This window comes from Corapipo altera, unplaced genomic scaffold, assembly GCF_003945725.1.
Source record: "Corapipo altera isolate COAL_440 unplaced genomic scaffold, ASM394572v1 255, whole genome shotgun sequence".
Taxonomy (NCBI): domain Eukaryota; kingdom Metazoa; phylum Chordata; class Aves; order Passeriformes; family Pipridae; genus Corapipo; species Corapipo altera.
This window is the reverse complement of record NW_020884929.1, coordinates 1,984,289-1,998,356: the sequence shown is the minus strand read 5'-3', so window position 1 is coordinate 1,998,356 and position 14,068 is coordinate 1,984,289. Positions and strand designations below refer to the sequence as shown.

Genomic DNA, 14,068 nt, shown 5'->3' with positions numbered 1-14,068 from the left:
ACATAAAGGCACAGAAGATAAAACCCACACGTGTCCAAGTGAGTGCTATGCACAGATGTGACATAAAGACACAAAAGACAAAACTTTTTCCCTGAGTTCATGGACAGGCTCTTAATCCCTTTGCTGTGATTTTCCTGTTGATACCCCTTCCCAGGCTGCAGAATCCCATCTCTCTATAAATCGAGTCTATATATGCCTGAAAAGGGGTTAAGAGCAGCAGAGAACATTTCATATGATTTATGTTATCTTACCTTCAAAGACACTGCATGGGATGACACAGAAAGCCTTGGATGTGCATCCTACTTTGTGAAATGTCTATTGTGAATTTAGAGCATAAATTATTATAAATGGAAGCATGTGCACACCTTAGAATGGAACTAGAATACATGAAAGTGATGCTCAACGTTAACCAAAAATTCAGTCCTAGCTGCCTAATTTTAGAGAAAGTAGGAGCTGCGAGCTGAGCATCTTCAGAGCTAGGCTGTGCTTATTAAATGTCAGAAAGGCATCTAAGAGCCGCACTGTAGGCATGAAGGATTGAAAAGCCAGGGCTTTAGCACTCACACCCAGGCTGAGGTCTGTCAAACATCACATATTGACACCCCGCAGCGAACCACTCCGAAGCGACACCCGATTTCCCACTTTTTGGAGGCAGGCGGGGCCGCGGCGGAGGTGGAGCCGGCTGTGCCCGCGGCGGGACCGGCGGCCGGGCCGGAGATGCGCTGAGGTGCCGCGCACCGGGCTTCCTGCCGGCCGCACACCTGGGAGAGCGGCGCAGGCACGGGTGGGAGCCCCGGGCACTGGCAGTGGAGGAGGGCCGGGCCGGGCCGGGCTGGGCCGGGGGGAAGGCAGCGCCGGCAGCCGCGGCAGGAGGCGGCAGAGCGGCGGCGGGAGCATGGAGCGCTGCTCTGCCCCCCCGCCCGAGCAGGAAGCGGTGGAAGCGTGGCTGGACGATCACGGCGACTTCACCCGCTCTTACTTTGTTAGGAAAGCTACAAGGTAAGACCGGAGCGGAGGCGGATAGAGGCAGTTCCTTTCTTCCCAGCGAAAGCTCGCTCTTTCCCGTTTCCCTTTGCTTGTCTCCAAAGAAAATAAAAAGAAGCGACTCCCCCAGGTCCCCTCCCGCCGCCCCCACCCTCGAAAGAGCAAAAACTGAAAGCAGCGCGCAGCAGCCCCGTTCGGCTGCCACCGACGGGCACACGCGGCGCTTCCCCGCGAGCTCTCGCCTGCAGCCCCCGGCCCGCGGCCGCTCCGCTGGGAAGCGCCCGCCCGGCACCGGGAGCCGGTCAGCGAAGCGATCCCAGCCTGGAGCTCCGTGCCCTGGACTCCTAGTTATTTTTTTTTTTTTTTTTTTATTTTTTTTTTTTTCTCGCTTTAAAACAGCCGTAGCCAACTTCTCGTGAGTAGCAAGCAAGTACGTATTTCCCAGCCCTGCGAAGTAGGTAGTAGCCTCAAGACAGCATCTGATGTCTAGTGGAGGGTGGGTTATGTCAGTGCTTAGTCAACGCAAAACAAAGCGCTGCTCTTCAAGAGCTCCGTCACCCTGTGGGCTCGTCACCTCTTCTGACATCTGGGCGGCCCCCGGCGGGGCGAGGGCCACGGGTTAAGTGCCGAGGGAGCTGACGAGCCGTGCGCGGTGCATTCGAGAGCGGAGCTCCGCCCGAGCGGGGGGGGGCGAGCGCCTCACGGACGCCGTGCTGACCCCGGGACTGCGGGAGGGGAGCAGGGGCGCAGCCCCGGGCAGGGCAGCAGGCAGGGAAGGGTCGCTGCCCGGGGGGAGCAGGGGCACAACCCCGGGCAGAGAGAGATTGCTGCCCGGGGGGAGCAGGGGCACAGCCCAGGGCAGGGAGGGGCCGCTGCCCGGGGGGGAGCAGGGGCACAACCCCGGGCACAGCCCCGGGCAGGGAGGGATCGCTGTCCGGGGGGAGCAGAGACACAGCCCCGGGCACAGCCCCGGGCAGGGAGGGGTGGCTGCCGGCAGGGGGCGGCGCGGGGCCGCCGGGCTCCGCCGCTGCTCGGGGGCGGCCGCTCGGCGCTCGCCCCTTCTGGCTGTCGGTCCTTGCGAAGAGCCCGATGTCGAGGACCTGAAGAGCTCGTCGGGGCTTTTCTCCCCTCTTTGGCTTGACATGCTGCCTTTTGGAGATAAGACGAGGTATTTGCTCACCGTTGTCACACACTTCGGCAGCGGGACCTCAAGTTGAATCGGACTAAATTCGGCTATTTTTAGAAGTGGAGTCAGGTTTCCATTTTGAATATTTTCCGATAAACAAAGCAGTGGGGATGCAGAGCACGGGCGATCTGCGGCTCCCACGGTCTGTCTCAGCGAGAGCTCGGGTTAGTGAGCGCTGTGCTTGGCTCCTCGGACGCGCCGTCTCCGCGGGCTCGCTTTGCTCCTCTCCGCTGCCCTCCCGCTCCCGAGCCGCTCGCACCATCTGCTCACCGCTGCTGATTTACCGCTTCCCCGAGTCACTTAGCAGGGATGGATGCATTCTGAATGAGGTTTTGCTGCTGCTCCTCTCTGCATGGGATGGGGCGGTAAGAGGAGAAATCCCCATTAATAATTGACTCGCAGAGAGCTAGAAAGCTTCAGGGGTCACCTGCTTACTTGTGACCATCTGTCAGGCGGTCCCCTTCTGCTGCCGCTTCCTTAGGTTCATTTGACAGAAAAAAAAATGTAATAAAAATGCCTTTTAGAATGTCTTTTAAATGTTGATTTTGTTTTAAAACAGGCTGTGCATAGGTGCAGGATGCATAGGTGGAAGTAGTTAACCTTGATACTCTCCAGAACACTAGTGCATGGTGTGTCACTGAAGGGCAGCTTGTTTGCCCAGGAAATAGGGTGTTAGCAGCTTTGAGAAGTAGCATTTTATTAGTTCAGCCTGTCACACTTCCTTTGGAAACTGGATGTAGTATTGAACAAATAGGAATGCTAATTAATAGTAACCACTGTGCCAGATTTGTTTTCCCCATGGACAGGTTTGGTTAATCCTTTTTTTTTTTTTTTTTTTAATGCTGAGGCACAGATTTGTGTTTGTGCGGCTCTGAAATAGGCAGTAGTTCAGAAAATACAATTCAGTCGTGTCTCCGTGACGGCCATGCCTCTGATTTAGAGAGGGCTCTGCAGAAAAACTGTTGACTTTTGAGTTCTTGCTTGGCAACAATTCTGTGATGTTTTTGAAATGACGGAAACATTGCATTTGTCTCAAAACTCTCTTCTCTGCTGTCATGCATGGAATGTTTTGGGGGGGGGGGTTTGTCCTTACTGTATGAATAGAAAACTATAGCTATATAATAAGGAATACCTTTTTATATATAAGTTTGTACTTCCAAAAGACAAATGACAAATTACTTAAGTGTATACTGGTTCGAAGAGGATGACAGGAAAAGCTGAGTGGTTTGAAAGAACTGATGTACTTTGTAAAGAGGCTTAATGTTTTACATGGTAGTGTTACTTAGAGCTTGAAAAGAGAAAACCCTAAAATTTAATGCCATGCTTTGTTTTAGCTGCATCTTTGTAGAGCAGCACACATTGAACAAAGACTATGCTGTTAATGTTTTGCTACTTAGCATTATATTTACTCTCTCAAGTAAAGCAGCAGTTCCTTGAACTAGTTTCAGCTCTTTTCTAATCATAATTTACTGCCTCTCATTCTTTGTTTTGCTTCATAATATGCCACAGTTCTCACAGGTCCTAAAAGCAACGGACCAAGAAGTTAGTTAATTTGGTATCTTGAGGAGCACAGAGGCATATTTGACTTCACATATTTGACTTCACGGGCACAGTTGCTAATGGATAGTTTCTCTATCTGTTTCTCAAATATTTCTACATAATGCTAGGAAAAGATCACCAGCTCAACCATTTATGCCAGTGCCATACAAGCCCTTGCCGCTGATAGTAATGAGCTTTGAATCAGAACCTAATTTTATTGTAGATATTAAATAATTTAAATATTTTCATCTGCCATTAATTAATTCCGATAGCAATTTATACAGTAGTTCTTTTGGCAATTCCCACCAAAAAAAATTAATTAGGTGTCTTAATACCTATAAAATTAATTATTTGGGTGGTCTTACGCCTGCATATTTGTTTTGTTGGGGTTTTTTGAAGTATGGGAGTCACATCATCTCATATAATCATTGAATAGTTGTCTCCTGTTTGCACAGGGCAGTTTGATATTAGTATCTGTTGTCATGATTCAGATAAAAATTACGTTTTCTGGCAAGGCAGCACTTTAAGAGATAATATTTCTTTCTATTAACAATTAGTTCATAACAACTGCTGGAGTCACTGGGCTCCCCAGTCCGTGTTCTGGGTTCTTGGAGGGAAGGGCTGCAGGTCGTCTGCTTAACAAACGTGCACCTGCTTTCCTCTCTGCCCTACACCGTGTTGTAGAGGACGAGGACATTCGAATGTCTTACCCCTTGTATTTTGATGTGCAATGCCCCAAGGTGGGCAGTGTCTGCAGGCAGGCCACTTCACTGCCTCCCTTGAGCCTGTGCCGGCTTCATGGATATTCTCCAGCAGAGCCGTGCTCATGGGATTCTCCCTGCGCAGCGCGAGGCTGCAATCCCTCAGCGTGTCACCCCGGGGAACAGCTCTGAACTAGCCCTCCTTCGAGGCTGGGAATAAACCGTGATCCCGCGAGTAGGAAGCTACGGAATCAGTTTTTTACTCCTTTATCCTGTACCAGGCAGACAAGTGGTGTGCAGAGGCAGTATAAATAGGTATTATCCATGAAGTGCTGTTCCAGTGTGATCAAAGTGCAGAACAACAAAGGGGAAGTGTGTCACCAGCACACTTGGGGATGAGGTGGATTTGGTTCACTCAGTGATACACAGTGTTGATAACAAACCTTCTGGCTGGAGAGTTTTTTATACTGCACATTTAAAGATCAAGAGTTTATAAATGCCCAGCTCCTACTGAATTTAAAATTTATTTTTTTTTCCAACTCCTCTTGTTATTTTTCCCCTTCCAAAAGTTTTGGAATTGCCTGTCATATTCTGGCTTCCCAGAAGAAGAAACCTTCTGAAGTAAAATGATTCTTCTTTTAGACTGTGCCTTGTGTTTCCCCATCCTGTTGCTACAACCATAATTGTTCTAACTAGACTCTATGAAGGCATAATCTGCAGGGGTTTTTTATCACATTTATGGCTTTTTGTCTTCCTGAAGTTTTACCTTTTTATGTTCTTTTAAAAAAGCAATCCATGCATTGCCATGCTCAAACATGATACTTATTATAACCCCCTATGGAATACTTCTGTATTTCTGACTTCCTGTTTGTCCCTACTTTTAAAAATATGGGAGTGATTCTCTCTTGGTGCTCTTTGCAGTCAGAAGCAGCAGACTGCCAAAACAGCCAGAGTAAAAGGTCTCCTCTTGGTTAGAGGTAACTGCATTGTTACAGGCAGTTTTTGTCTGGTCTCCTGAATGTCCGGCATGATGGAGACAAATTATTGACCCAAATTTTATATGCCTTTCACTGGAAATAAGATTATTTTGCTATAAATAAATAAATGGCTTATTAGCAGGGTTGGGAAATATTTACAAATGAATTAAGGTGGGGTTGTCTCTGGAAAAATAAATGTCCCTAACAGCATGGTACTTCATAGTGCTTCACTGAGGATTCCAGGAGTCGCATTTACTGGGACACTGCGCTGGAATTCAGAGACTGCATAACTTGAATATATCAGTTACAATTATTCCTTTGAAAAAACCCAAGCACAGTTCTTTGGGGTTTTTTCATCTTCATGGCTGGTGGACAATCAATTTGTACTGTCCTACCTGCAGCACTGCATTACTCGGGACGTTTGCCTTCTAGTCTCTGTGTCTCGAGGGCTTTTCATTTTGAGCTGGTTATTTGAAGTCGACTCTCGTAAATATTATGTGTCATATGCGTTATGTCACTGTTTTGTTTGGTAACACATGTGTACTTAATTTTTTCTGAAGGAATATTCAGGTTTTCAAAGACAGAGCTATTGAAGGTCTTCTGCACCGAAATGTGCTTTGGCCCGTGTTTTTCTTATAAAGGTTATCACTGACATATAAAGAAAATAATAATGCTAAAAATATACAGGTGTGAGCCATATTCATCCCTATTTACCACAGTAAATAGACAGTGGGCTTTGAACTTGTATGATTGAAGGACCACTCCCAGCTTTCCAGGGGAGGCACGGAATCCTGTGCAGATTGTTTGGATGTGCTGAAGGGGGACTTGCTTTTTTCTAAGTTACCCTGTATGAAGTATTAACAAGAGGACTGCAGACCCACTGATTCTTTGGACCATGGCTTGGAAAAACCACAGGAAGCAGTGGTGTTAAGGCAGGGATCAGAATATTTTCTTCCACTTACTTGGTTTTTATTGGATGTTTACTGAGCTTTTCTGAGAAGTAAGGACAGGAAAAAAAAATTGATTTCTGTGAAATTTTGGAAAGTTTTCTTCTTGGTCTAATGACCTTTGTAGTTATCCCACTTATAAATAATGTATCCATATCCTTATGCCTTTCTTGATAACAGCAAAGCATTAAGATCATCTCAAACTATTTTAAACTCCTGACTCAAAAAGCACTCAGGAAGGTAAGGAATGTTACCCACATTCATGAAGTTGTAAATGTGATTGAGTATTTCTGGCATTTGTTGTTGGAAATAAAGGTAGGTGTGTGCTGGAGTATCTTGGAAACAACCTCTAAAACAGCAATTACTGTAGACTGAAGAAACTGTCATTTGAGAAATGATAAGAAACCACTTACTAGCAATTTACATCTTAAATTCCCCAAAAGCTCTAAACTGAACTCCTACACAGAATGTTTTGGTGTGAAGATGAACTAGGCAGCACAAGATTCTGAGTAGCTACAAGGAGAACGTGCTTTTACTATGTACAGTTTGCCCCAGGTGATAAAGAAACAAACGGGTGTGCTCAATACACTAATTAAAACACAGCTGGTAAACCTTAGGTAGAAAATAAGATGGGGGGAACTACTTTAACAGTTAACAGCCCTTTCTGCCTTCTTTTGTTTCAGGGTAACTATACTATCATATTATGTTCGTGATACATCACCTATGATGTCTTCAGACCCAATAAAGGTTGTCACAGCCAATGTTTATGCTTATTTGAGTGCAAGATTAAAGCTGAATTGTGTGGGAATATATGGCTGAGATCAAGGATTACAAACAAAGGAATTCCAGGCAATACATTCCTGACTTGAACTAATATTTTACCACCTGTTTTCATTTTCACTGTTAAAGCGGAAGCATTTTGCTTCTGCCACGAAAAAATACAGTTAACAAAACCACAGTATAAAAGTTAATTCTCTTCCTCACTGGCAAAGAAACATACATAAATTTATATGGAATGCTTTCTCATTTATATGATTGACTCGAAGAAAACAATATAAAAAGAAGGGAATTAAATACAAAATGAGCTACTTATGAAGTGCCAGAAAAGAAGCCCTACTCAAATGGCCCTTGTGGAGAACTCCGTGGTTGTAATTTCACATCGGGTCTGGCACCGAAAATACAGCCACTAAATATATTTGCTTAGTAAAAGATGTATATTTTTCCCATTTATTTGTGCATTATGGTGAACTCATCCCAGCACAGAGAGCCATCCTCAAGCCTCTGCACCACTTAAGTCCTACTAAACCCCTGTTTTAGGAATTTAGTGGGCCCGAGGTCTCCAGGTAGGTGTGAACTTAAGTCTTCATCCATCTTTCACCAAAATTACTGGTATTGTCCTGTGGCTTTCCATAATAAAATCATTATGTACATAATTATTTTTAAAATTTTGAGTTTGGACCAAGAAAAAAAGGTCAGGCCTTAGAATCTGACCTTCGGTCCCAGAGGAATTATTCTGTCTTCCTTTATAGTGTGACTAGAAGGTCCCTTCTGTGGAAGAAGGCTTTCTTATAAAAAGTTAAGCTTGCAGTTTGGTTGTTAAGGAAACTTGAAAATAGCCAAGAACAGCCAGTTAGAGTTAGTTCTTCACTTTGAATACGTTTGTTACAGATAATAAAGCAACCTCTGGCTCCTATTTTAAAAAATGTGCATTCAGACAAGATTGAAATTTCATAGTTCTGAAAAGTTATTTCAGTCTTTTATGAGCATGGTTTGAACCAAGAATTAGAGTCCTTAATTTAGATCTGTATTCCGACAGAAGTCATTTGTGCCACTTGAAATGTTTAATGTTAAATGTATGCTAATATATCGGGCTGAGACGTGCTAAAAAATTGGCACTCGCTTTAAGTCATACTTCATCCTGAAAAACTGCTCGCCTACCACTGTGAGAAATGGCATCTCCACTAACTATAATAGGAAAGGCTTTAAGGAAAAACAACTATTGTTTTTGTCAAGCTGCTCTTTTAGTCAGTCTGCAAACACTTCTTTTACAGTCAGTTTGCTCTTTCCATCCAACGAGGCCTCTTTTCTATGGCCAGAAAAGGCAAAAACCCACTTAGAACATGACTGTGAAATAGCAAGTGGGAAGGCAAGTGTAATGTCCTAGTAGCTTTGAATTCCAAATTCATTTGTTAAAACTGAATAGGCTTTGAGTTATTGCTAATGCTTTAAATGATCCCCATGTTTAAATTGTGCCAGGATGCGGGAGAGAAATTTGAAGACATCTAGTGGTTATATTAAGGAAGGCAATTGAGAAAATAGTTATGAAGCTTAGCTTGAAATATAGATGGTTTCAACAGTAGCACGATTAGGCCCCAGGAATTCAGATACTTGAAAAGCTGGCATTTTCTAGTAGGCAAGTTTGGAATCCTTCTCCTGAAGCATGTTATCAGTAACTGCTGGTTTGAGTGAAAAATTAGCAAAACAGGCCACACAACTACTGAAACATTAAACATGGTATAGATGAAAGATTTATGAGCAACAGAGAAAATGGGGAATTATTAGTTGTTTCACTGAAAGCTACTTATCACTCAGTTCTGTTATGGTACTGTGATTATTAAACATTCTTTATGCAAGACAAGCAAGATGCAGTTTACTGTCATTGTTGCATCTTGGTATTAGTTTTGCATTCTGGTTTTTGCCCATTTTGTCCAAAGATACCAAACAGTTGCTGAATGGTCATGTTGGTACTGTCTTACATATGCAGTGTGGTTATATATGTGAGCAAGACAATCATAATCTGGCTGTTAATATTTAAACATCTTCACTGGGTTGGGTTTTTTTATGAGAAGTCTGCTGTGTATTTTGAAGATAATCACAATGAAGCAAAGATGGGTACAGTAAATTATTTAATATTCCCAGTGTATTAATAGAATAGTGATTAGTGTTGTGTCAGCATGGTTTAACACACAGGCACAGGAAATACAGCAAGGTTCTCCTTAGGTCTTAGACCTGAGGGTGTCTTCAGCTCTACTTGTGCCCTCCTGCATGACCTGGCTCAAGCCATGTCACATCCTTGCGCCTGTGTTTTCTTACCAAGTGATCTATTTTTGTTGCCTATTCATATTGAAAACTTCTTGCTTTACAGGACTTTCTATACAGCATTTAACAAATCAGGGCCAAAGAATTCCTCTGAAGTTCCCAAGTCCTCATGTACTGCAGATAATGTGCATTTGTATATAAGCGATGAGAGAGGGGAGGATCGCACAATCTTTTTTTCTTTTTTCCTTCAAATGTTTTGCCCACCATTGTATTTTCATCCCCTTCTCATCCCCATCTCTCCAAAATTCCTCTCCAGTTTTGTCACCTGCTGATGGAGTCACTAGCCAAATTCAGCAGTCACTACTGTCCTGTGCTTTATAGAGGAAGGACTGGGTTTGGCTGATAGGAGTGACTAAAAAAATTGCTATTTATGAACTCTGGGATAAATCACAGCTCTCCTGAGTGAAGGCTCATACTGCAGTAAAGGATGCATCCAGGTCATGAGGAATGGATGCTGTAACTCCTCAACAGGCAGTGACTCCTGTGCTGGGATAGAGACATTGCATTGATTTTAACTGTCTGCATGGAGCAGAATCTGCTCCTGCACCTTCTAAACTACAGCAAGGCTCTTGTACTTACAGTTATCCCTTGACAATGCCAATGCCTAATGCAAACTATTCATATGAATAGAGTAATCACAAGTGTTTATTTCTTCCTGTAGTCCTTTAAAAACGACATCTTAATCCTACATAGCACTTGTTACTAATTTCCAGTAACCTCACTTGTGGTTCAGTAAGTGTCTGGTATCAGATATCTGTTGAGCCGATTCTGTGCTGTGAGAGTACTCCTGTTAGTCATAATACTCCTCTTGTCGGGCATTGTTAAACAGGATTGAGTGTCAACAAGCAAATGCATGTCAGGACTTTGCCTGATAGATTTTAAATAGAGTTAGAATACGTCAGCTAATGAGAAATGCCAGTTCTTCCACCCGTGTGTGTAACTGGGTGAGTAAAAGGAGCTAAATAGTTTCCTTGTTAGAAGAGGCATTCAGTAAAGGTCAGCGAACACTGTTCTTTTTCCAGCGAATTTGAATGGCTTTCCTGTTGCTCAAATAAAAATGCTTAAATGGTTTGAAGTTGCAAAGCATGCTTTAAACAGTTTAGTTAAGGATTTGTTGCCGTTGTTGTTAACTTAAGGAGCTTTCTGAGAATCACGCACCTTGTTGGCAAGTTACTGAACCGTCATCCAAGAGACATTAAAGGACAGGAATAAGTTACTCATATTTATGCAGCTCCACATATAGTTCTGTTCAATGCTGCAGCACTTCATAAACAGTGCAGATACCCAGCAAGTTGTCAGTTCCTGCTGAATGTAATTCCTTTCATGTGAAAGGTTTTACAGTTGTGTTCCACATCCCTCGATAACCTCCACGAGACAGAGAAATGAAAGCTTGTTTTACACAGTAAAAAGGCAAAATGGTAAAAACTAAATAATTTCGTGGCCACAGTTTGAGAACAGGTATTAGAATCCAGAGTACTGATTGCTACTGCTACAGGCCAGGGGACATCATTATGCAACACTCCAGAATAAATAAAATGACAGGTTTCAGCTGATAAATCAAACTTTTGCTGTAGCTTTTGCTTTGTCCACAAAGGGTACCAGATTCTTTCTCTGCCCTTGCATCATGTATCAACTTGTCCACATATGTAAATTCAGTGTAAACCAGAAGTAGGTGAAATGACAGCATTTTATATTCTCCTTTACTCATGAGGAAATGAGCAGTGAATCAGATTGCTCTGCAAATTGCTCTCACCCAACAATTGTACAATTGTGAATCTAGGTCAAGGCACTTCTTTAAAACTACTGTTTATTCTGCACCTACCTTCTTGTGTCTCGGGTTTAAATCCACCCACCTGGCATTTTCAGGTTCTTTTCTGTAGCCTCAGTGCTAGATGATAATTTTGTTTAGAAAAGGCTAAAATTTTCCAGGTAATTTATTTTTTTGAGGAGATTCAGAGTAAAACAAAAAGAACCCATATATAACACACAGGATGACAAGAGTTACCAGCACTGATTTTAGAGATTGTACTGCATTTTTACTTACAAATTTTTTGTATCTTAAGCTTTTTATTTTCCTTAAGGATATTTTTGGTCATTTTCATCCCAAATTTTTATTCTCTCTTATTCAGTCCAATAAATGAAAATTCCAAATGTTACCAAATGCCAGCTTGTTATTTTGACTCTCACTGAAACAGCTTTTGCAAATGTAACATTGTCCTATGCAAATCATATTATGTGTTTCAGTAATGCATGGTCACAATTCCCATTTATCCTCTTTAAGTACTGTAAAGTAATATTGTTAAAGTTCTAATAATAAATTAATTGTTCTTTATGCTGCTTCACTGCAAGAAGCATTTGGATGAGGTAACTCCACAAAAAATAGGTATCACTGCTATGATACAGGTCATTGGTAGTTTTAATAATTCAGTGTTTTATAGCAAGTTTGCCTGCAGCTGAGGTCTTCAAATGACACGTGATTGCAAAATCTGGAAAACTCTTTCAAAGCTCCCCAATAGAAGAAAAAAAGGGCATATTTGAAGTACACTGGGGCATGTAACCGATCAGCGGGTGACTAACCTGACTCATCTCCATGGCTTCATTCAGCTCCACTCTCAGAATTCCTGTGGGCTGCTGAGCAAATAAAAAATATCCCAAATTTAAAACATGACCACCAGGAAAGGTTTCCAAAAGATCAGACTTCTAACAGGGATTTTTTTTTGCTGTTCACAGGCCTGTATGTTATGTAATGCAGCAAAAAAGTCGTTACTTCTAAGAGTAGGGCTTGGGCTGTGAGGGATCCTCTGCACTGAGTAAACGAAATGAAAAGCCCTGCATTCAAAAAAACCAGCCAAAACAAACAAACAAACAAAACCCCAACCAAACAAACCCAATTTTGGACAAGAAAATATTATGGTGATAAGAAAAAGTATCCTCCTGTTATTGATGATATGTTTGCTTGTACCTAATTGAAGACATGCTGTATTTAGTGAGGACATTGGGTTGGCTTCCTAGTGCTAATTAATTTGAGAAATACAGTTAAATACTAGAGATGCATGACATTTTTTTAATTGGTGATGAACTCTTGAAAAATACAATTTTAGGGTTATTCAGTATTTTGGGTTGAGTTAGACAACGAGTTTCATCTGCAAGGAAAGGAAATAGGAAAGATGTTTGAAAACAGTCTGTCCTTTCATTATTTTGAAGGGGGCTGAAATAGAAACATTCATGTTTCTTTATGACAGTTTTTAAGCAAAACTTCTATGCTTTGAATCAAACCAGCATTTTTCATTAACTCAGAGAGCAGAGGAAGTTAACTTAAAAATAGAAGATGGGTGACATAAAAATAGGAGGGGCGGTAGGTGATTTGACAGAGGGAATTAAAGTTCAGAATTATCTTTTTAGAGGTCAGAAATGGTCTGAAAAACAGAATTAAAGCAGAAGGTTTTGTCTTCGTATAAATTGTATATACATCCTATACAGAAATCCAGATCTTAGGAATGGGAAGGACTGGAACTTTTCAAGCACAAAATGATGGTGCAAACTTCTGATCTGTATTCTGAAAGGCGCAGCGTAAGTGGTCTCCCTCTGCCCTGCCCAGGTATTTCCTTTAGGCAGAAATAGCTTCTTTTTTATGGGGCATAAAATGTTACTGCTTAATCTGGGCTGAGTGCTTCATAAAACTGGAAAGCATTGATACAGAGGAGCCTAAAGGCGCATCGGTGTCCTCTGGGTGAAAAGGTTTCAAGTTCTCCTCTTTGCAGCATCAGCTTCCAATATGTGTTAGTGCCCGAGGGTTTTCCGTTCACATCGCTCACTGCATTTGGATTTTTGTTTGACAGAGAAATGGTTAATGCATGGTTTGCTGAGAGAGTTCACACCATCCCAGTCTGCAAGGAGGGAACCAAGTCCCAGAGCGAATCCTGTGCTTGTCACCAGCCTGCCTGTGCCGAGACCACCAGCCCTGGGACACCGGCAAGGAAAATCTCTGCTTCGGAATTTGACAGACCCCTAAGGCCTATTTTTGTCACGGACTCGGTAGGAGCAGTGAGCTTCCTCTCAGGCTCTGAAAAGAAGGAACAGATGCCTCTGCCATCTCCAAGGATTGAGACCAGTGCAGGGGATCAGTGCTCAAGACTATTAGAACTCGTAAAAGACATTTCCAGTCACTTGGATGTCACGGCGCTGTGCCATAAGATCTTCCTGCATATCCACGAGCTGATAGCAGCGGACCGCTATTCCCTGTTCCTGGTCTGTGAGGACAGCTCCAATGAGAAGTTCCTCGTCAGCAGGCTGTTTGATGTGGCAGAAGGCTCCACCCTGGAAGAAGCTTCCAACAACTGCATCCGCCTGGAGTGGAACAAGGGCATTGTGGGGCACGTGGCAGCCATAGGCCAACCTCTGAACATCAAGAACGCCTATGAGGTGAGTCGAGGAAACTTCTCCTGAGCAATTCTCCAAAAAGAGAAGGTGCCTTATGCTCAGCTGTTGAAATATTGCCACTTCAGTAGCTGTATTTGGACCTGTGTTCACTTAAACTGGCGAAGGTCCAAACCCCACCCTGTGGTTTTGGTTGTAATACCTGTGCTGTAGATACATGTGTGCACAGACACACGGCGCTATGACTGAAAGAACCAG

The 14,068-nt window shown here is 43.0% G+C and overlaps 1 protein-coding gene and 1 long non-coding RNA gene across 7 annotated transcripts in view; one reads left to right on the top strand and one right to left on the bottom strand.

The window, feature by feature from the left end:
• Positions 1 to 14,068, bottom strand: part of LOC113954550 — a 113,816-nt gene that overhangs the window by 52,567 nt on the left and 47,181 nt on the right. For both annotated transcript variants that reach the window (XR_003530262.1, XR_003530263.1), the window contains exon 5: positions 12,011 to 12,064. This is a non-coding gene — a long non-coding RNA (uncharacterized LOC113954550). The remainder of the gene's footprint in view (positions 1 to 12,010; positions 12,065 to 14,068) is intronic.
• Positions 878 to 14,068, top strand: part of PDE5A (phosphodiesterase 5A) — a 50,268-nt gene continuing 37,077 nt past the window's right edge. For 2 of the 5 annotated variants that reach the window (XM_027659041.1, XM_027659042.1), the window contains exons 1-2: positions 878 to 999; positions 13,273 to 13,855. In XM_027659041.1, coding sequence (XP_027514842.1) covers positions 896 to 999; positions 13,273 to 13,855 — 687 coding nt within the window. In that variant the 5' untranslated portion in view covers positions 878 to 895. Of the gene's footprint in view, positions 1,000 to 2,011; positions 2,335 to 2,370; positions 2,536 to 13,272; positions 13,856 to 14,068 lie in introns of those variants that run through there. The other 3 variants (XM_027659044.1, XM_027659045.1, XM_027659043.1) reach the window with 3 other exon arrangements.